Source organism: Hypanus sabinus, chromosome 11 (genome assembly GCF_030144855.1).
Source record: "Hypanus sabinus isolate sHypSab1 chromosome 11, sHypSab1.hap1, whole genome shotgun sequence".
Taxonomy (NCBI): domain Eukaryota; kingdom Metazoa; phylum Chordata; class Chondrichthyes; order Myliobatiformes; family Dasyatidae; genus Hypanus; species Hypanus sabinus.
In genome coordinates, this window is record NC_082716.1 from 62,227,949 (window position 1) to 62,255,568 (window position 27,620).

The 27,620-nt window shown below is 42.2% G+C and overlaps 1 protein-coding gene across 2 annotated transcripts in view; it reads left to right on the top strand.

Annotated features, from left to right (window-relative positions):
• Nucleotides 1-27,620, top strand: part of nmnat2 (nicotinamide nucleotide adenylyltransferase 2) — a 328,536-nt gene that overhangs the window by 45,380 nt on the left and 255,536 nt on the right. Inside the window, exon 1 of one of the 2 annotated variants that reach the window (XM_059984484.1) lies at nt 9,011-9,138. The exons of the other annotated variant lie outside the window; for it this stretch is intronic. Coding sequence (XP_059840467.1) covers nt 9,054-9,138 — 85 coding nt within the window. The 5' untranslated portion in view covers nt 9,011-9,053. Of the gene's footprint in view, nt 1-9,010; nt 9,139-27,620 lie in introns of those variants that run through there. 2 annotated transcript variants of the gene reach the window in all.

The following is a 27,620-nucleotide window of genomic DNA, read 5'->3' on the forward strand; positions in this document are numbered from 1 at the left end:
TGTTTCTCCCAAACATTACTACAGCACTGCATCCATTGAACGCACTGTTACAAACATGAGCAAAGTGGGAATGGTTAGAAAAATGTGAAAATGTATTCAAGGAAACAAAGAAGCTAATAACATCTGATGAACTGCTCCCCTAATATGACCCATCCCCGCTTATCAGACTGGTATGCAATGTATTCCCTTATGGCATTGGAGCCATTTTGTCACACATTATGAAAAATGGATCTGAACACCTGATTGCTTTTCCTTCAATATCACTGACGAGTGCAGAACGCAACTATGCACAGAGTAACCGAGAGGGTCTGTTTAGTATGGGGAATAAAGAAATTCTATCACTACCTCTATGGGCAAAAGTTTACACCAGTGACAGATCACCAGCCCCTTGTGTCCATTTTCAATCCCAGGAAGGGAATTCCAGTGATGACTGCTACCTGGTTCCAACATTGGGCACTCTTCCTAGGAGCCCATTCTTATGACATAGAGTTCAAGGGTACCAAACAACACACCAATACTGATGACTTGTCATGTGTTCCACTATTGGCAAACGAAGAAGAAAAGTCTTCATACTCTGACCCAACAGAAGTGTTCCACACCTGCAGCTGGTATCAAATTCCAAAATACAAAAGGAAACAAGGAATGACCCGACATTGTTAGAAGTCTGTGAAATCACCATGCAAGGATGGCCGGCTCATGGTAACTGTTTCCAGAGTTCTCAGTAAGATGAGACCAACTGTTGGAATGTCAAAGCACGCTGATGTGTGGACTTTGTGTTGTGGTTCCCTCTAAACTGTCCACCAATGTGTTAGAAAATCTGCATGAAGAACATCTGGGTAAAGTCAAAATGAAGAGTTAAGATGAAGGAGGATATTTCTCTACAGCATAAGGTGGACAACTTCCTTTCTGTGCCTCAGAAATCTGTTCATGTGATGACAAATCAAACACCTGCAACGCTGTTCATTGGCAGGAATCTGAGCTCTCACATAGATCTCCTGAAACCAGATCTATGGAGGGAAGTGCAGAATAAACAGTTCAATGAGTTGCCAAGTGAAACAGCAAGGAGCTTCAAGTATGGCCAGAAAGTCCTAGTACATGATTACTGAGAGGACAAGTTGACACCCAGTAGGATAGCTGCAAAAACTGGACCACTGATGTACACAGTGCATGTTGGAGATCAGACATGGAGACATCATGTGGACCATATGCTGGATGCTCAACTGAAGAACACTCCTGAGCTGACTGCATCCAACAAGATAGACACGTTAGAGTCAACGGACTTACCTCTCAGTGATGATCATGTCACAAACAGCAACATGACATTGGAAACCGAGAACATTGTCTTCGACAAGACACCTACCAAACCCAAAGCCACTCCAGAGGACCAGGGGTACGAGGAGAATGTTATCATTGACAAGACTGCCACTCCACAGGTCCAGAGGCACTATCCCGAAAAAAAACCAGAATGCTATCCAAAAGACTGAACCTTTAGAACTGTGAAGTTAGTTATGGGGTGTTATTGTGAAAGCATGTTTATTTGAAATATGGATTTATAAAAGGGTAATTTAATGAATTGTACGTATGCAGTTTTATGTTGCATTAATCTAAAGGGGAACGAAATATAATGTATGGGTCTGTTTCTTTTAGAGCAATGACCCACCCCATCCTTAGCACAATAGCTTGATCTGTTGTCTGTGCATGTGCTGTTCTCTATGCATGCACATTGCTCTCTCTCTCTCTCTCTCTGCAATACGAATAACACCAGTTAAAGACTTCTCCCACGTGCGTGTTTCTATTTAATTAATTTGTAATTGTGCACAGACACAACAGAAACAGACTGAGGAGTTTATATGCTCAGATGAAGAAGACTGCATAGATGAGCTCAAAAAGAAACTGGGCAAAGCACTGAAGACTGCTTAGGCTACAGGCAGAAAAAAAGACCTGCATCCAAATCATGAAATGCCATGGAAACCAGGTGAACTCTGAAGGTTTTAGACAAAAAATTCCCAGAGGTTAAAGGATGACTGCAAGGGACATTGGGTTGTCAAATGCCCTGTAGGAGCAGAACAAACATTGGAACTCAAGCAGAGGATGCAATTGCCCATGGCAAACAAAGAAGTTTCTAAAGAATTGAAGTGGCTAATGAGTGTCAAACAAAAGACATAATTAAATATGTTCATCAGGGACAAGCAAGGTCAGCTACTGACAACAGTAAAAGAACAAGAAATGCACAAAGAATTGCTGATCTTGGAGCCATGTAATGAGGAAGCAAATACCCAGTGTGGAGGGCAGAACAACGTCCTAATAACAAAGCAATGCACACAAAATGCTGGGGGAGCTCAGCAGGTCAGGCAGCATCTATGGAAGAATAAACAGTCAACATTTCAGGCCGAGACCCTTCCACAGGACTGGAAAGGAAAGGGGATGATGCCAGAATAAAAAGGTAGAGGGAGGGAAGGAGGATAATCAGAAGATGATAGTGAAGCCAGGTTGGTAGGAAAGATAAAGGGCTAGAGATAAGGAAGTTGATTGGAGAGGAGAGTGGACCATAGGAAAAAGGGAAGGACGGAGCCCAGGGAGAGGAGATAGGCAGCTGAGAAAAGGCAAGAGGCCAGAGTAGGGAATAGAAGAAGATGGAAAGGGGAGGGAATTTCATTTACCTGAAGGAGAAATCAATATTCATGCCATCAGGTTGGAGGCTACCCAGGTGTTGTTCCTCAACCCTGAGGATGGCCTCACATTGGCACAAGAGGAGGCCAAGTACTGACATGTTGGAATGGGAATGGGAATGGGAATTAAAATGCTTGGCCACTGGGAAGTTCCATTTTTGGAGGATGGAGCGGAGGTGCTCGACTAAGCGGTCCCCTCAACTTACAACGAGTGTCACCATTTTAGAGGAGCCACATTGGGAGCACCGGACACAATAGATGACCACAGGAGATTCATGGCTGATGTGCTGCCTCGCCTGGAAGGACTGTTTGGAGCCCTGAATGGAGGTGAGGGAAGAGGTGAATGGACAGGTGTAGCACCTGGGCAGCTTGCAGAGGTAAGTCCCAGGAGGGAGATTAGTTGGGAGGGATGAATGGACAAGGGAATCATGGAAGGAGCAATCCCTGTGGAAAGTGGAGTATGGGGGGGGGGGTGAGGGAGGGGAGATAAAGATTTGTCTGGTGGTAGAATCTCTTTAAAGGTGACAGAAGTTGTGGAGAATGATGTGCTGGATGCGGAGGCTCATGGGGTGGTAGGTAAGGTCAAGAGAAACTCTATCACTGTTAAGGTGGCGGGAAAATGATGTGCGCGTGGATATTCAGGAAATGGGGAGATGCAGGTAAGGGTAGCATCAATAGTGGAAGAAGGGAACCCCCTTTCTTTGAAGAAGGCAGACTTCTCTGATATCCTTGAATGGAAAACTGCATCCTAGGAAGAGATACGTTGAAGACGAATGAACTGCACAAAGGGAATAGCATTTTCACAGGAGATAGGGAGGGAAGAGGTATAGGCAAGATAACTGTGGGAATCGGTAGGTTTAGAAAAGATGTCGTTCAATAGTTTGTCTTAAGAGATGGAGACAGAGAGATTGAGAAAGGGGAGGGAGGTGTCAGAAATTGAGCAAGTGAATTTAAGAGCAGGGTGGAAGTTAGAGGCAAAGTTGATGTAATTGATTAACTCAGCATGGGTGCATGAAACAGCACCAATGCAGTCATCAATGTAGCAGAGAAAGTTGGGAGCAATACCTGGGAAGGCTTGGTACATGGACTGTCCTTTATAGCCAATGAAGAGGCAGGCATAGCTGGGGCTCACACGGGTGCCCATGGCCACCCCTCAAGTCTGGAGGAAATGGAAGAAGCCAAAGGAAAGATTTTTGAGAGTGGGGACCAGTTCTGTCAGAATGAGGAGGGTGGTGCTGAAGGTGAACTGGGCCTAATAACAATGCTGAGAACCACACAAATGAATAAGTCATCCAGGTCTTAGAGAGGAGGAAAGGTTATGCTATGAACAACTTTAATGTGGAATTGTACAATGCAGATCTTGAGGTAGTAATATCTATCCTGCCTCTCCTGTTTACATTAGATTAGGAAAGGGATGAAATCTCAGGTGCATAAACCAATGAGATTACAGTGAAGTTGCCTAATAAAGAAGCACTCAATAATTGGGAAAGCTGCATGGTATTGCATTTTTAAACCTATAGTGGCCACTTTATTAGGTACCTCCTCTACTGAGCGCATCACTTGGAATATTGTGAGTAGATTTGGGCCCCTTACCTTAGAAAGGATGTGCTGAAATGGGAGAAGGTTCAAAGAAGGTTCATGAAAATGATTCCAAGATTGAATAGCTTGTCATATGAAGAGCTTTTGATAGCTTCTGACCTGCACTCATTACAATTCAGAAGAATGAGGGGTGACCTCATTGAAACCTATCAAATGATGAGTGGATGTGGAGATGATGTTTTCTATGGTGGGAGAGGCTAAGACCAGAGGACGCAGCCTCAGAATAGAGGGCCATCCTTTTAGAACAGACATGAGAAGGAATTTCTTTAGCCAGGGAGTGGTGAATCTGTGAAATGTGTTGCCACAGGCAGCTGTGGAGTCCAAGTTTTTAGGTGAATTTAAAGCAGAGGTTGATAGATTCTTGATTGGTCAGGGCATGAAGGGATATGGGGAGAAGGCAAGAGACTGGGGATGAGAAGAAAATTGGATCAGCCATGATGAAATGGCAGAGCAGACTTGATGGGCCAAAAGGCCTAATTCTGCTCCTATATCTTATGGTGTTATGTATGTTCGTGGTCTTTTTCTGCAGTAGCCCATCCACTTCAATGTTCAATGTGCTGTGCATCCAGAGATGCTCTTCTGCACATCAGTGTTGTAAAGTGTATTTAATAAAGTTCCTGTCGCCTTTCCATCAGCTCGAATCAGTCTGGCTATTCTCCTCTGAACTCTCTCAATTACAAAGTGATTTCCCCACAGATCTGCCACTCACTGCATGTTCTTGTTTTCACACCATTCACTGTAAATCCTAGAGACTACTGTGCATGAAAATCCTAGGAGACTAGCAGTTTTTGAGATAAACTACCCCATTTGGCACCAATATACATCCCACAATCAAAGTCACTTAGATCAGAACTGTTCCTCATTCAGATGTTTGGTCTGAACAATAACTGAACCCCTTGCCCTTGTCTGCATGCTTTTATGCATTGAGTTGCAGCCATACACTGCTGTATGGCTGATTAGATATTTGGATTAACAAACAGGTGTACATATGGACCTAGTAAAGTAGTCACTGTGTATATATACCAAGCAAGTATTGTGTAAACTATAGTTCTACATTTATATGAGGCATTTGAATGAACATAAGTAAATTTGAAGTCCAAGCAGAAAGAAAGTCATTTGGCTCTTTAAGATGACTCTGCCTTTCTTTAAGATCATAGCTGATATTCTACATCAGTGATGCTCACCAGTACTAACCATAACCCTTTGTATCTGTCCAGAAAACTATCGATCTCTCCTCTGAATCACTGATTCTGGAGCCCTCCATGAGGTGCATTCTGAAAGTGCACCATTCTCAGAGGGAAGAAATATTTGATATTTTCAATTCTAAATGGACTAAAGTACTCATCATTCTGGAACTTTCATCCTATTTGTAGACTCCTTATTTGGACTAACATATTCCCCTGCCGCTCACATTTGTATCATTGTAGAAATTTGCATGCATTAAGGTATCTCCTTATGCTCCCAAACTCCAGGGAATATAAACCCAGTCTGCTTAATCTCTTTTCAAATGATGAACTCCCAGCCCCGGAGTCTGGTGAATATTTGCTGTACTCCTTCTATGGCAAGTGTGTCAGTTTTTTGGTCAGGCCAAAACTACACAATATTCCAGGTGAAGTCTCACCATGGGCTTATACAATTCCATAAAACATTCCTACTCCTGTATTCCAATGCTATCATATTACTTGCCCTCTTTATTTGCCACACCTGCAAGTTGGCCTGCAGTAACTACTATGCAAGCACACCAGGATCCCTTTAGATAGCAGTCCCCAAGATCTCACCAGTTAACAAATACTCCATGTCATTCCATTAATCAAAGTAGATGGTTTCACATTCAATCTGCCAGATTCTTGCCCATTCATTCAGATTGACATTTGCAACCCCCCCCCCATACAGAATGTGGTCCTGGAACCATTCCCTGAAAGGTGCCCCCCATTCCCAGCTTGACAAACTGAGAAGAATACATTTTTAGAAAAAATGCATGCCTTATTTTGGGGTGGAGGTAAGGATGTGCTTGCACGGAGCATATATAATAAAGCATACTTGGAATGGCCACAGTATCTCTACATAAATTTCACACTTTGATAATCCTAAGGCACATTCTGCAGCCAAAATGCCATCCCTTTGCAAGTAGTTATCGCCATTACAAGTTGCTCTTCCAATCTTAGCTCTCTGCTGATCACAGTGAACTCAGTTTTGTGGTCAGAACAGGAATGTGCCACCTATGTGTCAAGTCTGCAGTTCTCTTCTATTTTGTCATTAATAGGTACTGAATACTACAAAGCATATCTTACTTGAATTTTGTTTTAAAAGCGTCTCTTTCTATAAATTAAAATTTATTCTAGATGTCAAACATAAAATTAACTTAGAACCCTGCAAGGGATTGTGGGTTATATTTTAAATTACAGCCGATGGGAAGTTTTCTGCCTGGAAAGTGTATTTGTTTGAAGCATCCAGAAACTGCACAAAGATCCAAGATAAAGCCCGACCAGACCGAAAAAAGCACAGTGCAAATGCTTATAAGTTAAAAGCATCTGCATTTTCCTGAGATCTGCTTTCTGACTGCCGCTATTTTAAATACGTATGCAGTTCTAACCTCGTTCTTTCCAGGTCTGTAAACATTCCCTAGTTTAAATTAACAAGTTCCGTTCTCCTTGTTCAAATATAGAAGTAAATCACCACACACTGTTTTTGTCACGCAGTTGTCAATCCGAAGTTTTACCAAACTTTTAAGCGCAACTCGTGACGATATGCTGAAATATCAGGGTCTGAACTGATCAATTCCTTTATACAGTTTCTATCAGAACCCAACGCCACTCCACAGTAATGTCCTCTGTTAGTCCTGAGTATTGTTCTTTCCTTATGGAACTCTGGCCTGAGAAATATCAATAACCATATCTCCTCCATTGAAAAAATGGATTTCACTTTTTAAACGTCCCAGAGCCATTGATTAAATTCAATGCCCAAAGCATTGCGTAATTAATCCTATTTTACGAGTTGTATGTATTTCGGTTCTCCTGTCAATGTGAATTGAGGCATTGCCATCCAGTTTATGCCAGATATTGGTATTCATTCTGAAAATATTAATGCGCAGATGCGTTCAATCTAATCTGTGCGTGAATGGGAAAAATTATTCTCGAGTTCAATTATTCCCGTTATTTAATGCGGGTAGCCAAAACCAGAATGCTATAGATAGTGGAAATCTGAAACAAAATCGGAAACTACTAGAGTGGCGCGGGAATACAAGCAGCAAGTGTTCAGAAAAGTTTCAGGTCGACGTCTTTTCACCTAACATACTTAAATAGAATTAAATGATACAGAAAGCCACCAGGCCACCAGCACTTTAAGCGAAAATCACCAATTAACGTTACACCTTGGTATCTTGTCAATCGTATGTATCTTAAATCCCTTTTCAAATACGCATCCAATTCTCTTTGTAAAGTCTAACTAAAATCTGCTGCCCTAGCCACTTCCAGTGGTGAACCAAATCGTTACAATGTTGTTGAACTTTTTTCCCCATCTCTTACACCCCCCCCCCCCAACACAGCTATCCCTTCAACTCCCCGCGTTCTTTAGCGAGTTACCTATCTGTGAGGAAAACACTGTTGGAGGAAATCAGCGGGCCAAACAGCTTCTGGAAATGAAAGAACCGACGTTTTAGATCTAGAGCCTGGAGCCGTAGCGAGATCATTATCATTGTCATTCTGTGCCTGTCATATGACGGGGGCAAACATGGTCTTTTCCCTTACCATGATTGTACTTGACATTTATTCTAGCCGATGTAAAGAGGAAAGGAGAAGGGGATAAGACAGGAGCCCGTAGGTGATAGCTACTGTGAACTCCCTGCCAATCCCTGTTTCGACTCTCCCCCTGTTCTTTATATTTGCCATCTCCCCTCTCCACTCTGATGCTGGGTCTCACGCCGAATCCCCTGGCCCTGCCCTGCGGCAGAAGGTTTATTGTTCCAGATGTCACCCATCTGTGTCCTCTGGAAACAGTTCATTTCAATTAAACCCCATCAAGATCCTATCCTTCATAACTGTAAATAATCCCCTACACAATCTCCTCTGTTTCTTTCCGAAAGCAAAACTCCATTGTCCCAGATACCATTCCAGTTAATTAGATAGTACGTCGAAGTTAATTCACTCTAACAGAATGCGGATGCAGGCCAAAGCAAAAACCCGGAGAGTACTTCACTCAAGAGTGAGGGTTGCAAAATCTAAATCGGCGGAACTATATCAACAAAAAGGTCACCCAGCAGTAACGATCAAAAAAGACAAAGGTTTATATGAACATTTAATGTCCACGACGCCGCTTCTTTAAAATTGCACTTCGAAAATTTGCGCTCTTGTTTTTGTTTATTATTTACTGTTGAACTGTCGCTGAAGTGAGGAATGCTATCTGGGGCTTGTAGTTCCTTACTAGCTGTGATAGACGAAGATCCGCTTCGTGAAAATACATCTCTCAGAGCAGTCTGCGTTCCGGGCTAAACTCCATCTTCAGGTAAACCCCTTATTTTTGATGCATTTTATAGCAAAAGAGCTCTAAGATTGAAAGAGCGAGACTGTATTCTAAAAGGTTAGTGCCTTTATTCAATTTGCTGCCAAAATCTTCTAGCATCTGGCGCAAGATGCAAACGGAGACACCAAACAAAAAATAATTAATAATCAATGGATGACGCACTATGTGCGAAGAGCGAGCCAGCCGAGGCTGTAAAACGATCTGAAGCTCGCCTCGCCCTGCAGTGAACACAGAAAGGCAGCGAGGAGCACAGGGCAGCAGCACGGCATGGCAGAGCCGACCAAGACGCACGTTATCTTGCTAGCATGCGGCAGCTTCAACCCCATCACGAAAGGGCACATTCAGATGTTCGGTGAGCATTTCCAGTCTCCACATTTTCATCGCAGCTAGTGTTTATTTATAAGAACGTTCTGACTCTGAACGCTGCTCCAGACGAATTAGCAAATTCCTCAGAAATTTTCTGATATCATGTTGCGTCTGAAGAAATGATATTTCAATTGAAGTATTATTTACTAAGAGTTGGTCCCTATAGACCGTTGCCTTCCTTTGTTCGCTGTCCAAGGCTTGTGGTACTGAAACGTACGGGCGACGAATACCAGCTCGACCCACTTTCGTCCGACAGAAAAAAAAAGCCAACTTCAGCATTGTACCGTTTACAAAGCAGTCAAAATATTATTAATATCCATCTTTTAATTAGTTTTTCTGCTAAATGTCAGAGATATCGCTCACGCCCAAGGAGAATGTATCGATCGTAAACAGGGAGAGAGCAGCAGCATCCACGTGTCTTTTTATGCAGAAGAATTTGTGCAATGTTTGACGTATTTTCCATTTCACTATTTTATTTATACTCATTTATTGTAAGAGTGTATACTCTGTATGGGCAAACGATGCAAATTCTTGCTCTCTGTGTTTTGTAGGGTTTATTTTATGGAAAGTTCTGCGTGCGTGTTCAATCACATCTGTTGTTAAATTGCATTATTTTGTGCAGTCGCTCCGCCCGGGGCTCCAAGTGCTGCGAAATGGGTAAAAGCACAAGGTTGGATGGGGCCGCAGTGAACAGGCCCGTGGGCACTGCAGTTGTCGAACAGTTCTGTGGAGGACGGCGACCTCCAAACTTGATTGTTTATAGTCTGTTCTGTTTGGCTGCGTGTGCTTGGGCCCGACCTGACGCTCATTACATTCAGTTCGTATCTGGATCAAAAACATCAAGGTTTTTTATTTTGTTTTGTATGAGGGGTGATTGCCCCTTTTTGGTTAAATGTGGAAGTTTGATTGTAAACCATTGAAGACAAAGATAAATAAGTTAGACATAGCGGTTGGAATGCTACCATTACATCTGTAAATACTGGTGCTGCGGCGGTGGACTAAACAATCCACGATGGCTGAGAGGCGGACGAGCTTTCTCGATCATTTAGATGATGCCCTTGATATCCCTGAGAAGTGAGAATTTCCACTGAATGGCGGATTAGCAGGCAGCAACACCGATCACCGGAGACACTCACTAACTCAGTGACTTGAATAGCGGTGGCTGCAAAGCAGAGTCGTTTGTTATGCTTAAGAGTCAGACGTCAAAATTGAAGGCGGTTTCTGTAAATGCATTGTGCTGGTTATATCTGTTCCTACCTTTGACCAAGCAGTGTCTTTCTTGACTTGGGAATTGAAATGATTGACTGCCATCTAAAATCACGGGAGAGCACATTTTGGTGTACAATTTTCTGTCGTATTATTCCAGAGCGGTGTCTGCGCAACACCGCAGACCAGACGAAAACTGATAATTGTTCAGGGTGCCTTTAATGTTGAGGAGGCGGGGCATTAAAAGTCTGGTTCGGGAGAACCATGGCAAATAAAAAATGGCTGCTTTGCACCAGTGCAATGGTGGGTAGGAGGGTACTGGAAGGAGTTTGGAAAGTAATAGGGGGGCGGGAGAATGACCACGATGGAAATGGTTTGCATATTATTGTAACGACCTTCTTGGAAATTAGATGATAATGTAGACTTTGTAGATTAACTATGAAAGCGGTAATCTTGAATCTGGGAAGAGCGTGTGAATCTCTACTAAAGCTGGGACAACAATTCTATTACTGTGGACAAGCTGCAGAAGGAAGTGTTGAGATCAAGCTCAGGAAGACGAAGGAAAGGTGGAATGGCTGGCGAGGTGCGACACAGTACCTGCATGAGCAGAAGTGTGCATTGATGCAGAATTTATTTGTTATTACAATTAAGCCAAGTTGTTTACGAGTAGCTGGGTCTGGTATTTTTTCACTGCTAGGTAGAAGTGAGCATCATTTAGGAATGGTCAAGGTAAAAGGGCCGAAAACTGTAACAATTTGTCGAGAAAAGTGAATTTCAGAGCCTTGAGCTAATTCATATCATTCACGGATCTGTATACGGTATCTTGTTCCTGCGGCCTAACGTCGAAATCTGTCTTGACGGTTGTGTCCTATTATAAACCTGGGATAAAGAGTTGTTGGTATTGCACCCAGTGTATGATAATATATTCACAAACAAGAGAAAATCTGCAGATGCTGGAAATCCGAGCAACACAAACGAAATGCTGGAGGAACTCAGTAGGCCAGGCAGCACCTATGGAAAAAAAGTGCAGTCGACGTTTTGGGCCGAAACCCTTCGGCAGGACTGTGTTCGGTGCTCCCGGTGTGGCCTCCTGTATATCAGGGAGACCGCTTCACCAAGCATCTAAGCTCCGTCCGTCAAAACAAGCAGGATCTCCCAGTGGCCACTCATTTTAATTCCACTTTCCATTCCGATATGTCCATTCATGACCCCCTCCGCTGTCAGGATAAGGCCACACTTGGACTGGAGGAACAAAACCTTATATTCCGTTCGGGTAGCCTCCAACCTAGTAGCATGCACATCAAACTCTCAAACTCCAGTAATGCCTCCCCCTCCCCATTCACCATTTCCCATCCCCTTTTCCCTCTCTCGTGTTATCTCCTTGCCTACCCATCGCCTCCCTCCGGCGCTCCTGCAACCACCTTTCCCCCACTTCTTCCTTCCATGGCCTCCTATTTCACCAATCAACCCCCTAGCGCTTTGCTTCATCCCTCCCCTTCCAAGTTTCACCTATCGCCTGGCGTTTCTCTTTCCCACCACCCCCCCCCCCACCCCACCCCACCCCTCCCCACCCCACTTTTCAAATCTAGAACTCAGCTTTTTCCCCCCAGTCTACCGAAGGGTTTCGGCTCGAAACGTGAGCTGTTCATTTTTCTCCTATAGATGTTACCTAGCCTGCCAGGTTCCTCCAGCACTGTGTATGATAGTATATTTCTTGTTGGTCGGAGTTCTTTTTGTTCTTAACATAGAAAACCTACAACACAATACAGGCCCTTCAGCCTACAAAGCTGTGCCTTTAAAAAAAAATTAACGAGTTTCTAGAATACAAATACAAAAAAAACCATCAACAAAATGGAGATTAATACAGTGCAAAACAAACGTCAAATATATAATTCATAACAATAAGGAAGCAGCACCCAAAATAAGATCATACAAAGTTAGTGTCCTCCCCTCCCTCCCACTACAAAACTCCAGGCCAACCATTAGGAGATGTGAAAGAAAAAATAATCAGAGCCTTCAACCCCACGAAGCTGTAAATTTGTAAATATATATTTTTTAAATGCCTTCTACCAAAACTATAATAGAATTCCCATAAAAAACCATAAAACTTACAGGAAAAAAGCTGATAGTAAGGGATTATGGTACAAAAAAAGAACAAACTTAATCTAAAGAGGAGCTATGAAAGTATTCAAGAAAAGGACCCCACACCTTTTGAATCTTTATGACCGAATTGAGAAGTGAATAATGAATCTTTTCAATGTCTAAACAGGACATAATATCACTAAGCCATTGAGCATGAGTGGGTGGAGCAACATCTCTCCACCTGAGAAGAACTAAGTGTCTAGCCAAAAGAGAGGCAAAAGATAGTGTTCGACATTTAGTCAGACTCAAATGCATGTCTTCTTCATCCAAGGTGCCAAAAAGGGCAATCAGAGGGTTAGGTTCTAAGTGACAATTAAGAATATGGGATAAAGATAAAAGAACTTCTCTCCAGAATTTCCCTAGGACAAGCCCAGCACATATGAATAAGAGAAGCCTCACCCCCTTTACACTTGTCACAAATTGGACTAATGTCAGGATAAAACCACGATAATTTATTTTGTGAGCCCTACGTACAACCTTAAACTGCAAAAGTCAGTGGCGAGCACATAAAGAAGTTGAGATAACTGACTTAAGAATTGAATCCCAAACCACATCAGATAAAGAAATATTTAAATCATGCTCCCAAGCTGATCTAATTTTTTTCCAAAGGGGGTGTGTCTTCTAATCAATCAGACAAAATTTGCTTATCAACAGGCTGGCACAGAACTCTGGAATTTGTGGTTTGCACATTGAGAAGTTACCTTCTGCCAACATTTTAATTTCATGAATTTTTGTTAAGTTTGTTTTTATCACAATAGCAAATCCAGAATAAAGTACAGAGCATGTTACCACAAGTTAATGGAAATGTTTTATTGAAAATTACCAAAGCACAACAACTGACTATCATTGTTATTAGAATTTGGAAGAAAACTGTCTATTTCATTCTTTGATTTTAAAAAAGGAGCACATTCCTACATTGACAGCAATTCCCCTCAATCTCTTTTCTTCTGTAGTTCCCTACAGTGAGAATTGCTTGTCCACCTTTATTAATTTGAAATGTTAAATGTGGGAGGGTAGAGAAACAGGATGTATTGCAGAAGGAATATCAACTAGGTTGTGGTTTAAAATAATTCTGATACGCTGAATGGAATAATACAATATGCGTGTGCTATTGTCACAAGGATCTGAAGAAATCAATGTCAACAGCAGCTGGTTTTCCTTTATGTGCACACTGGCTTGAAGTGCCTCCACATTTGTGCTATGAAAATCTTTGATAAATGTGCACAAACATTTATCTTTAAGAATTTGTAAAATGTAATTTTAGTGAGGTAAAAGAATTAAGCACAACACACCCAGGTTACAGTTGTCTTTCACATGAAAATCTTGCCCATGAAATTGATCCCTACCTTCCAGGCATCCTCAAATCATACTTATTTAAAGATATTGACATTGTAGCTAGAATTTTCCATATTCTGACAAATAGTCAGTACTGTAGCAGGGGTAGAACAGACCAGAAATGTCAACAATTTCTCTTTCCACAAATGTCTTTCCTGCTGAATTTTTCCAGAATTTCCTGTTTCTATTTCTCAACATTTCAATAAAAGATTGAATTTGATTTTGTATCTTTTTTCATTTTGAAATGATTGTTCATGAACTGAATATTGCAGTTCAAAAAATAAAATATTGCTACTGTGGATTTGCAAATATGAATGATCAATTAATGAAAATAAATTGGCCCTTAAATAATAATATTCTACCAGGCTTGATATTTCTTGGGTTTCAGAAGTTTGTTTTTTTCCCCCTCTGAGTTACACTATATTGCATTTATTTTATGTTGATACATATGAAATTCAGAAAACATTTGGCATTGGTGGAAAGACAGACTTGGGCACATAGTGTCCATTGGGTAAACAGACTGTCTGAAATAATTAGCCTCTATTGGCAACAATGAACAAGATTCCAACCATTAGAAGAAATATTACAATGTATTCAAAATATAGAGGAAAAAGAAAAGGCAGATAAAACTATTGAGTTATTGGTCTTATATGAACTGGTTATTTTTAATTGAAAATCAAAAGTACTGCATCTACTGGAAATCAAATCAAAGCAAAAATACTAGAAAATCTCAACAGGTAAGCTGGCATCTCTGGAGAAGAGAAAACAGCCAACATATTGGGTCATGGTCTTTCATTAGAACACAATGAATTTCTTTTAGTTCTGTCTTTTTCAGATTGTAGATTTCATGGCAGTGAGTAATTTAAAATGAGAAACAAGTTTCTCCCTCATTAAAGCAGGTGATCAAATGTCTTATGATTAATAGGTTGCTGTTAGAGTCTCCATCATGTGTTGATCCATTCAAATGAAATTAAAATTGTAGGAAGACTTGATTGGTTAGGGTTTGAAACCATACTGTAAGAACTTAGATTTCTCAGACATACTATTTACATTTAGCTGCCTTCTGTGGTGTCCATTTTTTTTGGTAATAACTTAACTCCATTACTGGTGATGTGAAGGATTAACTAAATTGTTATTTACCCTGATTACTAACAAGACTTTGTTTGCAGTGTTGATGATCATTTGTTTTGTGTGAAGCAAGAAAGGGTTCTAAATTCAGAATATAGACAAAGACAACTGAACCAGAATATAGTGTCTGAGAAAATAATGGATCAAAGCCACTGATAATTACAGCTCATTAATTTGGCATGCATGTTGAGTAATGATTCAGTACTAATTTTGTGAGAATCCTTTGAGTTGGACCCAACTCTGAACACAAAGGAGCTTTGAAAAGTTGCATCAGCATTTTGTCCATGAAATCTTAGAACAAATTTCCATTGTTTCTTTGTGACCTTCCTTGAACAAATAGTTTGATTACAATGAAAATCATAAGGGCCTGAGTAAACATTTACCATAATCATTTGTATTGTGCAAACATTGTAAGTTCAGTCCACATAATGGGCTTGGCAGCATACTGACATCTTCCTCGTGATCTCAGTAATTCACAGCAAATAGAACTTTTGGTGTAAGATAGAAAAATCATAGCATTTCAAGAAATAAAACAAATTTGACCACCCAAGAGAAGTAGTACATATTAGAGCTGGTCCAAGTAATGTTTGGAAGTGAGGCCATTTCATTGCATTCAAGGAGCTGAAAACAAGGGAAAAAGTCACCTTAGAGGTTCGTGCAGTGGTTCCTTCTGTTGGTCTGGGCTATATACATTGCTAAAGGCAAGAAAAATGTGAATACAGAAGAAATACACTTGAAATGTGGCCCAACCAACACACCACAATCAGTAAGGCTAGATAGCAACACCTCTACCACAATTACAGAACCACAAGACCATAAGCCATTTGGGCAGAATTAGGCCATTTAGTCCATTGAGTTTGCTCCACCATTTGATTGTGGCTGTGTTACAAGTCAGGTGTTGAATCAGGACCCAGACACTGGAGTCCCCGAAACAGGACGAGAGAGAACCCAAGGACAGGACAGGATGCAGTCTAGGCAGGGGAAGCAGGACCAGGACAGGGGACTGGGAACAAGGAGCCTGGGGTGGACTCCGAGCCAGAGACTGGACAAGGACCCGGAACCTGTGTCTTACCTCAGGTTCAGACCTCCAAACCCAGGCAAGGATGTGACGAGGCTTGGCTAGGGACTTGGGGTCTTGAGGCTTGAGGCCAGAGGCTGCAGGCTTGGAGCTTGGAACTCAGAGGCTGGAGCTAGGGGCAGACTAGGGACTGTACATCAACATGGAGCCAGGACTTACCCACCAACAAACCAGGTCTCATCTTTAACAGGACATTGACATGAGACAGGACAGTACACAGACAGAGCCAGGACTTACCCACCAACAAGCCAAGTCTCATCTATAACTCCACACCAATGTGGGGCAGGACCATCCGTCAGGTAACAGCAAAAAAACTTGACCTACCCAACAGAGACGAGGACAAGACAAGACAGATCCCCACAGGGCAACAGCAGAACAGCCAGACTTACCCCACAGGGGCAAGGACAGGAAGAGAAACACCAAGGAACAATAGACAGTTCCACCTCTGCATCAGGGTAACTCCAAGTAGCCATTACAGCCAGCAGCCTTGGCTGGCTACAGAGCAACCAGATCCCTACCTAGCTCAGAGTGGCTGACAGCCACCCAGCTGGCCCCGGAAACAGCTGAATCCAAACTGCAATGACCACTCCAACTACTACCAGCAAGGCTTCCAGAAGCCATGGTTCTCCAACACAGCCCCAAGGATGGCAAGAGTCCATTCTAGCTTTCCACCAGCTATCTGTGCCATGAGTATCTTGACTAAACAACCCCCCCTCCATACCAGGGCCACTTATATTCCCAGCTCCAATATGAGCCTCAGGTGTTTCTGGTTAAGTCCAACCACAGCAAGGGTCCACCAGAAAACCCAGAGTCCAGAGTCCACAGACCAGACCACAGACTTTGGACTGAACCAACATAGCCGTGCAGGTTGACTCTGTTGACTCTCAGAATAGCCTGACTTACCCAACTGAGGCAAAGACAGATCCCCCCACAGGGCAACAGCAGAACAGCCAGACTTACCCTACAGGGACAGGAAGCAACAAACACCAAGAAACAACAGACAGTTCCACCTCTGCATCAGAGTAGCTCCAAGTAGCCATTACAGCCAGCAGCCTTGGCTGGCTACAGAAGCAACCAGATCCCTACCTGGCTCAGAGTGACTGACAGCCACCCAGCTGGCCCAGGAAACAGCTGAATCCATACCACAATGACCATTCCAACTACTACCAGCAAGGCTCCCAGAAGCCACAATTCTCCAACACAGCCCCAAGGATGGCAAGAGCCCATTCCAGCCATCTGTACCATGAGTATCTTGACAAGACAACCCCCAACCACACACCATACCAGGGCCACTTATATTCCCAGTTCCAATATGAGCCTCAGGTGTTTCTGGTTAAGTCCAACCGCAGCAAGGGACTGCCGGAAAACCTGGAGTCCGCGGACCAGACCACAGATTTCAGACTGAACTACCACAGGCTGATCTATTTCCCTCTCAGTCCTGTTCTCCTGCCTTCTCACCATAACCTTACACACCCTAACTTATCAAGAATCTGTCAACCTTCTCCATAAATACACTCAATGACCTGTCCTTATAGACACTTGTGGAAACAAATTCACCAACTAGTTAAAGAAATTCCTTCTCACCTCCATTCTAAATGGACGTCCCTCTATCCTGAGATTTTGCTATCTGGTCCTAGACCCCCCCCCCCCCCCCAGTATAGGAAACATCCTTGCCACATCCACTCTATCTAAGCCTTTCAGCATTTGAAAGATTTCAATGAGAACCCTTCCTCCATCCCCTTTCTTTTAATTTCCAGTGAGTACAGGCCCAGAGCCATCTACCACTCCCCATATGTTAAGCCTTTCAATTCTGGAATCATTTTCGTGAACCTTCTTGGAAACCTCTCCAATGTTGACACATCCTTTCTTAGATAAGAGGTCCAAAATTGCTCACAATACTTCAAGTGAGGCAGTGCCTTATAAAGCATCAACATTACATTATTGTTTTTATAATCCAATCCTCTGGAAAAGAATGCTAACATTGCATTTGCCTCCCTTACCACCAGCTCATTCTGCAAGTTAACCTGCATGAGGCTTCCCAAGTCCCAACTCCCAAGCATCATTGTAGAAGAATCATCTTCCATAATGTCACCCCCTAAGGCTGTGTACTTAGTCGCTTCCTTTACTCGCTGCAGGCTCACAACCTGCATGGCCAGATTCTGCTCAAACACCATCTACAAATTCACAGATCGCACTACCTTGTGGGCCAGATCTCAAATAATGATGTGATGGAGTCCAGAAAGGAGACAAGGAGCCGGCTGGCATGGTGACATGACAACAACCTTTCCCTCAACGTCAGCAAAATGATATAGCTGGCCATTGACTTCAGGAATTGGGGGTAGAGCACACGTCACTATCAATGCTGAGGTGAAGAATGTTGGAGCTTTAAGTTCCTAGGTGTAAAGTAACTTGTCCACATCCAACCAAATAGATGCAATGGCCAGGAAAACACTCCAGAGTCTCTACTTCCTCAGAACGCTAAGGAAATTCAGCATGTCCCTGCTGATTCTCACTACAGAAAGCATCCTATCTGAATGCACCACAGCTTGGTTTGGCAACTGCTCTGCCAAAGACCACAAGAAATTACAGAGAGAGAAATTGCAGCTCAGTTCATCAGAAAACTAGTCTCCCTTCCGAGCTTTGTATACACTTCTCACTTGCTCTGAAATCAACCAATGTAATCAAAGACCCGGGGATTCTCTCTTCACTACCCCACCCCCTACCCCCATCAGGCAGAAGATACAAAGCTGAAGAACACACAGCAGCAGGCTTCCACCTTGCTGTTAGAAGACTCTTGTACATTAAAGATTAATTCCTGATCTCTTAAATCTGCCTTGTCATCACCCTTGAACCTTATTGCCTACCTGCTCTGCACTCTCTCTGTAATTATAATGCAATGTTCCGCATTCCTACTTTTCTTTTGTACCATCTGGATATAAATATATTTTGAAATAATCTGTATGGATGACTTGCAAAAATACTTTCTCTGCATCTTGGTACACGTGACAATAGTAAAACAATGCCTTTTCTGTGTGTATTTCATTAGCTTTAGAATGCTTGGGGATGTCTTGAGCTTATGAAAGATGCAATAGAAACACAGACTATTTACTATTCTATTCATGTGTTTATATGCAGATATCGGCATAGATGTGAACATTTGCATCATAGGTTGGCATGCTTCATTGGTGCTTTGGTTTTGTGCTTCGCCAGAGTCAGTACTGTGGCAAAGCAGCCTGTCACCATTCATGCTCTATCAAACTCCATCGAAAGCATTATCAACTTTGATCCAATCAAGTCATGTGTGAAAATAGAATTTCCAGACAAGCGAGCTTGAGTGCATTTCCCTCAACTAACTAATGGAATGTGAAGTTTTAGTATTATGTTCTGATAGATCAGCAAAAGTAACTTCGTTCTCTGTATTTAATTAATAGTTCCTTAAAGCTTTCTAAGGCTTCAAAATGTTCTACACATTTTTGAAACTTTCAGTTTAGATGGATATAAAAGATCTCATGTTGCTTATGTGCGAAGTAATTTCCTAATATCCTGATCAGCATTCCTTTTGAAAATGATTGCACCAGAATATCAGATTATTTACTCATTTTATCTTCTGTTTGTGATACTGTGAGGTCCACAAATTGGCTGCTATACTTACCTACTCACCAAGAATGATTGAATAAATGTAACCCATTGTTAAACGTTTTGGGATATCCCAGTAATGTAATGACTTAAATAGAGGCAGCCTTTTTAGTCTGTCATATGGTACTGATAACTATATTATCATTAAACGTAGAACATACTTTGTAGAACATTCTGGCACAGTACAATCCCTTAGGCCCAGGATGTTGTGCCAATCTTTTAACCAACTCTAAGATTAATCTAACCCTTCCCTCCTACATAACTCCCCATTTTTGTATCATCCATGTGCTTATCTAAAAGTTTCTTAAATGCACCTAATGTATCTGCCTCTATCACTACCCCTGGCAGGGCATTCCATGCACCCACACTTTCTGTGTAAACCTCTGACACCCCAACCCCCTACACTTTCCTCCAATCATCCTAAAATAATGACATTTACACTCTGGGGAAAAAGTCTGTCTATCCATTCTGTCAATGCCTCTTATCATCTTGTACACCTCTTTCAAGTCACCTTTCATTCTCCACTCCAAAGTGAAAAGTCCTAACTCTTTTAGTGCATCATCTTGAGACATGCCCTCTAGTTCAGACAGCTCCACGTAAAATTCCTCTACACCTTAGAAACACAGGAAACCTACAGCACAATACAGGCCCTTCGGCCCACAAAGCTGTGCCGAACATGTCCTTACCTTAGAGATTACCTAGAGTTACCCATAGCCCTCTATTTTTCTAAGCTCCATGTACCTATCCAGGAACCTCTTAAAAGACCCTATCGTATCCACCTCCACTACCGTCACCGGCAGCCCATTCCACACACTCACCTCTCTGAGTAAAAAACTTACCCCTGACATCTCCTCTGTACCTACTCCCCAGCACATTAAAACTGTGCCCTCTCCTGCTAGCCATTTCAGCCCCGGGAAAAAGACTTTGACTATCCACACGATCAATGCCACTGATCATGTTATACACCTCTATCAGGTCACCTCTCATCCTCTGTTGCTCCAAGGAGAAAAGGCCAAGTTCACTCAAAAATTTCTCACAAGGCACGCCCCCCAATCCAGGCCACATCCTTGTAAATCTCCTCTGCACCATTTCCACATCCTTCCTGTAGTGAGGTAACCAGAACTGAGCACAATACTCCAAGTGGGGTCTGGCCAGGGTCCTATATAGCTGCAACATTACCACTAGGCTCCTAAACTCAGTCCCACGACTGATGAAAGCCAATGCACCATATGTCTTCTTAACCACAGAGTTAACCTGCGCAGCAGCTTTGAGTGTCCTATGGACTCGGACCCCAAGATTACTCTGATCCTTCACAGTGCCAAGAGTCTTACTATTAATACTATATTCTGCCATCATATTTGACCTACCAAAATGAATCAGCTCACACTTATCTGGGTTGAACTCCATCTGCCACTTCTCAGCCCAGTTTTGCATCCTATCAATGTCCCGCTGTAACCTCTGACAGCCCTCCACACTATCCACAACACCCCCAACCTTTCTGTCTTCAGCAGATTTACTAACCCATCCCTCCACTTCCTCATCCAGGTCATTTATAAAAATCACGAGGAGTAGGGGTCCCAGAACAGATCCCTGAGGCACACCACTTGTCACCGACCTCTATGCAGAATATGACCCATCTACAAACCATTCTTTGCCTTCTGTGGGCAAGCCAGTTCTGGATCCACAAAGCAATATCCCCTTGGATCTCATGCTTCCTTACTTTCCCAACAAGCCTTGCATGGGGTTCCTTATCAATTGCCTTGCTGAAATTTATATACACTACATCTACTGCTCTTCCTTCATCAATGTGTTTAGTCACATCCTCAAAAAATTCAATCAGGCTCATAAGGCACGACCTGCCTTTGACAAAGCCATGCTGACTATTCCTTATTATATTATGCCTCTCCAAATGTTCATAAATCCTGCCTCTCAGGATCTTCTCTATCAACTTACCAAAAACTGAAGTAAGACTTACTGGTCTATAATTTCCTGGGCTATCTCTGCTCCTTTTCTTGAATAATGGAACAGCATCTGCAACCCTCCAATTCTGCGGAACGTCTCCTGTCCCCATTGATGATGCAAAGGTCATCATCAGAGGCTCAGCAATCTCCACTCTCACCTCCCACAGTAGCCTGAGGTACAACTCTTAAGCTTCCACATTGTTCCTATAATGAGGCAACCAGAGCTGAACACAATATCCCAAGAGTGGTCTAACCTGGGTTTTATGGACTGCAACATTATGTCACAGCTCTTGAACTCAATCCCTCAACTAAAGAAGGCCAACACACAATACACCTTTCTAACACCACCATCAATTTGTGTGGCATCTTCGAAGGATCTGTAGACATGGAACCTAAAATCCCTCTGTAACTCCACTCTGCCAATAATCCTGCCATTTACCTTGTATTCTGCCTTCCAAAATGAATCACTTCATACTTTTTCGCGTTGAACTGCATCTGCCACTTCTCAGCCCAGCTCGGCATCCTGTCAATGTCTCATTGCACCCTACAACAACACTCCACACTATCCACAGTTCCACTGACCTTTGTGTCATCTGCAAACTTATTAACCCATACTTCCACTTCCTCATCCAAATTATTTATAAACATCACAAAGAACAGGGGTCTCAGAATAGATCTCTGTGGAACACCACTGGTCACTGGCCTCCAGGCAGACCATGCTGCACCCACTACGACCCTCTGTCTTCTGCAGGCAACCCAATTCTGTATCTACACAACCTAGTTTCCCTAGACCCCATGCCTCCTGACTTTCTGAATGAGACTGCCAAGGGGAAATCCTCTCAGACACATTAATAATAATCCATGAACACCACATCCACTGCTCTACCTTCATCAATGTGCTTTGTCACATCCTCAAAGAATTCAGTCAGGCTCATCAGGCATGACCTGCCCCTCACAAAGCCACGCTGACCACCCCTCATCAGACTATGCATCTCCAATGTTCCATTACATAAGAACCTAAGAAATATGAGCAGGAGCCGGTCAAGCCTGTTCTGCTATTCAAAAAGATCATCCTTATATGGCCATGGACTCATTTCCACCTACCTGCCCTTTCCCCATAACCCTTAATTCCCCTACTATGCAAAAATGACTGGAAAATAAACTAGATTATCTGCGTCTGTAACTGAATCTACGTCTGATGAAGCATTCTGAAAGAAACGAGGCTCCAGGAAACCACCCCTAAAGCGGCCATTGAGAGGGTTTCATCAGCTTTTGGGTGGACAGAAATCCCATGACCTACAGAGGAGGTTAATGTATCCACGTTAAAAAGAACTGGTGTGTGAGCACCTCTGTAGTGTGCGCCTCTGGTAGAGTTTTTAACAGTGAGCTTTGGGCCTTTCTGTTTACCGAGGGAGTTCAATGCTGTTGTGATTGTGGCTGTCTATATATATTCCCCCCCCCCCCCCACCGTGCTAATGCTGGGGAAGCGCATTGTGCCATATGATCCTCCAAGTCACATACTTCAACGGTTTCATTATTGTTGCTGGCAACTTCAACCATGCTAACTTAAAAAACAGTCCCACCTAAATCCTATCATAATGTGGACTTGCTACCATAGGCGAGAACACATTAGAGCTAGTTTGTACCGACATCCCTGGTGCATACAAAACTGTTTCACTACCCCAGCTCGGATAATTTGGCCATTTATCTGTTCTACTAATACTTCATACAGTTCAAAACAGTTCGAAGGGTTTTAAAGACTTGACGAGAAGGAGCAACTGCAGCATTGCGGGACTGTTCTGCAAACACGGACTGGAGCATGGGGAGGCGGCTACCTACGATCATCATATTAACATTGGTGAATATGCAGGATCTGTGACTGGCTATGTAGAGAAGTGCCTTGAGGACATCACCATTATTAAATGCATCTCCATGAGGGCAAATCAGAGCCATGCTGACAGCAGAGTCCGGGCACTTCTGAGACATCCGGTTACTGCTGTCAGACCGGGCGATAACACAGCTCTCAGGTCAGCAAGAGATGCGCTCTCCGGCACCATCAGGAAGACAACACTAGATTATTCACAGAGAATGTACAGCCATTACTATGAGAGCAGAGACACGAGGCACGTGTGGTGGATATTCAGGCCATAATGAAATACAAGTCCACCCTACGCATCAACAACAGCGACGTCTCTTTTACTTATGGTTTGGTACACGGAACAATATACCGGTGAGGAAGGTCTCCCTTTCCCCCTCAAACATCAGGATGCTGTTTAAGTATATCAGCTTGTTTTCACTGTCCTCACAAACGCCAAGGTCTTTCTCACTGGTGACTACTGAAGCAAAGTGTTCATTAAGGATCTCACCCTACTTTCTCTGACTCTCTTCCTCTATTTTCTGATCTCTCTGTTCTCTCTGGCTTTCCTCCTGTTCTTCACATATGTGTAGAATGCCTTGGGGCTTTCCTTAATCCTACTCACCAAGATCTTCTCATGCCCCCTTCTAGCTCTTCAGCTCCTTCCTGGCTACCTTGTATCTCTCTAGAGCCCTATCTAACCCTTGCTTCTTAAACCTTAAGTAAGCTGCTTTCTTCTACTGGCTAGGTGTTCCACATCTCTTGTCAACCATTGTTTCTTCAGCCTACCATCCTTTTCCTGCCTCATTGGGACAAACCTATCTGGAACTCTCAGCAAGTGCTCCCTAAACAACCCCTGCATTTCTGTCATGCATTTCCCTGAGTACATCTGTTACCAATTTATGTTCCCCAGTTCCTGCCTAATAGCATTACAAATCTCCCTCCCCAATTAAATATTTTCCCATATCCTCTCCAAGGCTATGGTAAAGGTTAGTGATTTGCAGTCACTGTCTCTGAAATGCTTTCCAACTAAGAGGTCTGGCATCTGATCTGGTTCATTGCCTAGCTCCAAATCCAATATGGCCTCTCCTCCTGCTGGCCTGTCTACATATTGAGTCAGTAATCCGTCCTGGGCACACCTATCAAGTTCTGACCCCCTACACACCTTTGCACCAAGGAGGTGCCAATTAAAGTTAGGAAAATAGAAGTCCCTCATAACAACAAATCTTTTATATCTGCACATTTCCAAAATCTGCCTCCTGATCTGTTCTTTAGTGTCTCTGATGTTATGGAGTGATTGCTGCTGTTCTATTTTCCATTTCTGACTCCCACCCACACTGATTCAGCAGATAATCCCTCCTTGACATCCTCCCTTTCTGCAGCTGTGATACTATCCCTGATTAGCAATGCCACTACCCCCACTTCTTTTACCTCTCTCCCTGTCCTTTTTGAAACATCTATACCCCAAAACATGCAGCAGTCATTCCTGCCCTTATGACAGCCAAGTCTCTGTAATGGGCACAACATTGGAGTTCCAGGAACTGACCCATGCTCTAAGTGCTTCACCTCATACATATCTTGCATTAAAATAGACACATTTCAACCAGTCCCACTGACTGAAATTTTGCTCGGTCAACTGCATAACCTTCCTCACAGACTTCCTACACATCGCATCTACTTGTATACCACTGCCCCAACCTCAGACCTGAAACTGAAACTGTTTGAAAACTTTCTCAATAAATGAAAGTCAACTTCTATAAGGTACATTAGAAGAATTATAGCTGAATTTTATAAAAAGTTAGTGCTGTAAAGTTCGGGAACACTTGTTCTGAAGTTTTTTAGATTTTGTTCTGAAAGGCATTTGTCTGATGTAAAGACTGTGAAAGGAAGGGAAATGTATAGAAAACCAAAGGAGAATCCTGCTCTCTATGTCTGAAGGGAAGTTTAGAACAGATGGAAAAACACTTTCCACCCAAGATTCTTCACACATGCTGCATTTTTGCTTTCAGGTTTGGAGAAACTCCTCAATAATTTGGCACTACATGTGAAGACAGACTGATGGATGGTCTGAAAATCAACCATGAGGTTGAAGCCAATGCCTTAGATTAGAATTGTAGTTTAAGGCAGTCCATTTAGAAATCAAACTGCAGACCAATTTATTATGTAAGGCTCTACATTTTGATTTCTCAATGGAATATCCATTGATCCATGCTTGAAATCATATGGGGATGATCTTGAAATCATGCTCTAATTTAAAAAATGCTTTTATTTTACCATCTTAGGTCTTTGGCTATCTGTAAATATCATTATGATTATTTTTAATTCTTTAAGATCAGAGGGAAAAACTAAAATGTGTAATACATCATTCATACATTCATTACTCCAAATTTGGGCTGTGGAGTTATGGTTCAGTAATATGATTGTGATACTGCATCTAATTTACAGTTCTTCACATGCAAAGAATTAGTGCATTTTCTAGAATATTCCATCAGCAGATGGAGTTTACTCTTTCATGGCCTTGGTTCCAGGACTACAGTGTGAAGTAGATGGGTCAGCATAAATATCTGTTTCATTAAATGTACCTAGATTCAACCATTTCTATTATAAAGGTCTATCCCAATTCTGCAATTCTTGCAAACTTCATTTTATTTCTCCAGATAAATAGTACAAAGAACAATTAATTTCACTAACAGTAGGGAGTCAAAAAATAGAACCAGAGCTTGGTGATTGAAAAATAGACAACTTGTCCAGGCTTACCAATAGAAGGGTGACCGCAACAAGAAAACCCATTAACCTGAACTAATTCCCTTATAGAAAGGGCTAATTGGTATGTTTGGTAACTTCAAAACATTAAACTAGTTCAGAGGTAAACAGGAAATGTGAGTCTTAGTTTCTTCTTTACTTTAGCAAAACTCAACATAACATATGATAGCATCATGAGATATGCAGTTCACTATTCTTACATATAACCTGTAATGAATTATTTAATTACACAGGAATGCTTAATCACCAACATATTTACAATGTTACTCAAATACTACAGAAATATTAAATACACAACACTCCTTCCTGCTTAGCTATAAATTCCAACTCAATAGAGCAGCCTCTCTCAACCTTTTTGACCTCAAGGAACCCTTGAAATAATTTTCAGGTCCCAGGGAACCCCTGTGTAGAAATTATTATATCTACAGCTCACAATATGTTAGCATGATCAGTACATTGTACATATAATAATGCAAAAATATTAGTCAATGCTCTTTTGAGTGGAGAATTAATTTTTAGATAACCTTTCTTGGGGAAAATAACAGGTGGTTAAACTTGGCTTACTTGAAATTAATCTTTCTTTCCCTTTCATAAATTTTTAAAACTCATAAGTCAAACATCATAAATTTCTTTTAAATAACTGTATTAAGCCAAAATAGGATTTAATGTTTTGACAATGTCAGGATTTTCTTCTTTTTTGCAAGAGAAACGAAACCTTACATGGAGTTAACCATTGAAGGGGCACCATCAGTACAGGTGCAAATACAATTCCTCCGAGACAGGCCTTTTGTTCCCCCAGTGCCCTCGGAATCCCAGTTGAGAAACCCTGCAATAGACACATAAACACATAATACTAATAATATAATATGTATTATAAACACATAATACTATATAATACAACTTATCATATAAATGCATCCACAGCAGAGTAAATTTTGAACAGTCCCATTCAGGCCAAAAGATTTATTTGCTGTGGCAGATTTCTTACTCTAGTGGAATAATATATTTCCTGACAATGGAGATCACTCTGGTGGGCAAGTGAGACTTGAGGCTGTGAAAACAACCTCAGCTTCTGGAGCCTCCTCCATGCTGGTTGTAGAAGTCGACCCTGAGACTGCGGGAAGTGGTTCTGACAGCTCTGGAAACCTTTCTTTTTCCAGTTTGTGCATCTTGATCTTGAGAAGTGCATTTAGTTCACTGGAGTATTCTGTTACTAAACCTTCTATTGCTGCCTTTACGATCTGCTCTCTCCTCTTTGTTTCCTCATCCACAACATTATCTCATGAATCCTCTGTTTTCATTTCTCCTTTGACTCCTTTCATTCCATTCACCCAGCTGGGCTTTGGTCTCTGCGTTTACTTTGA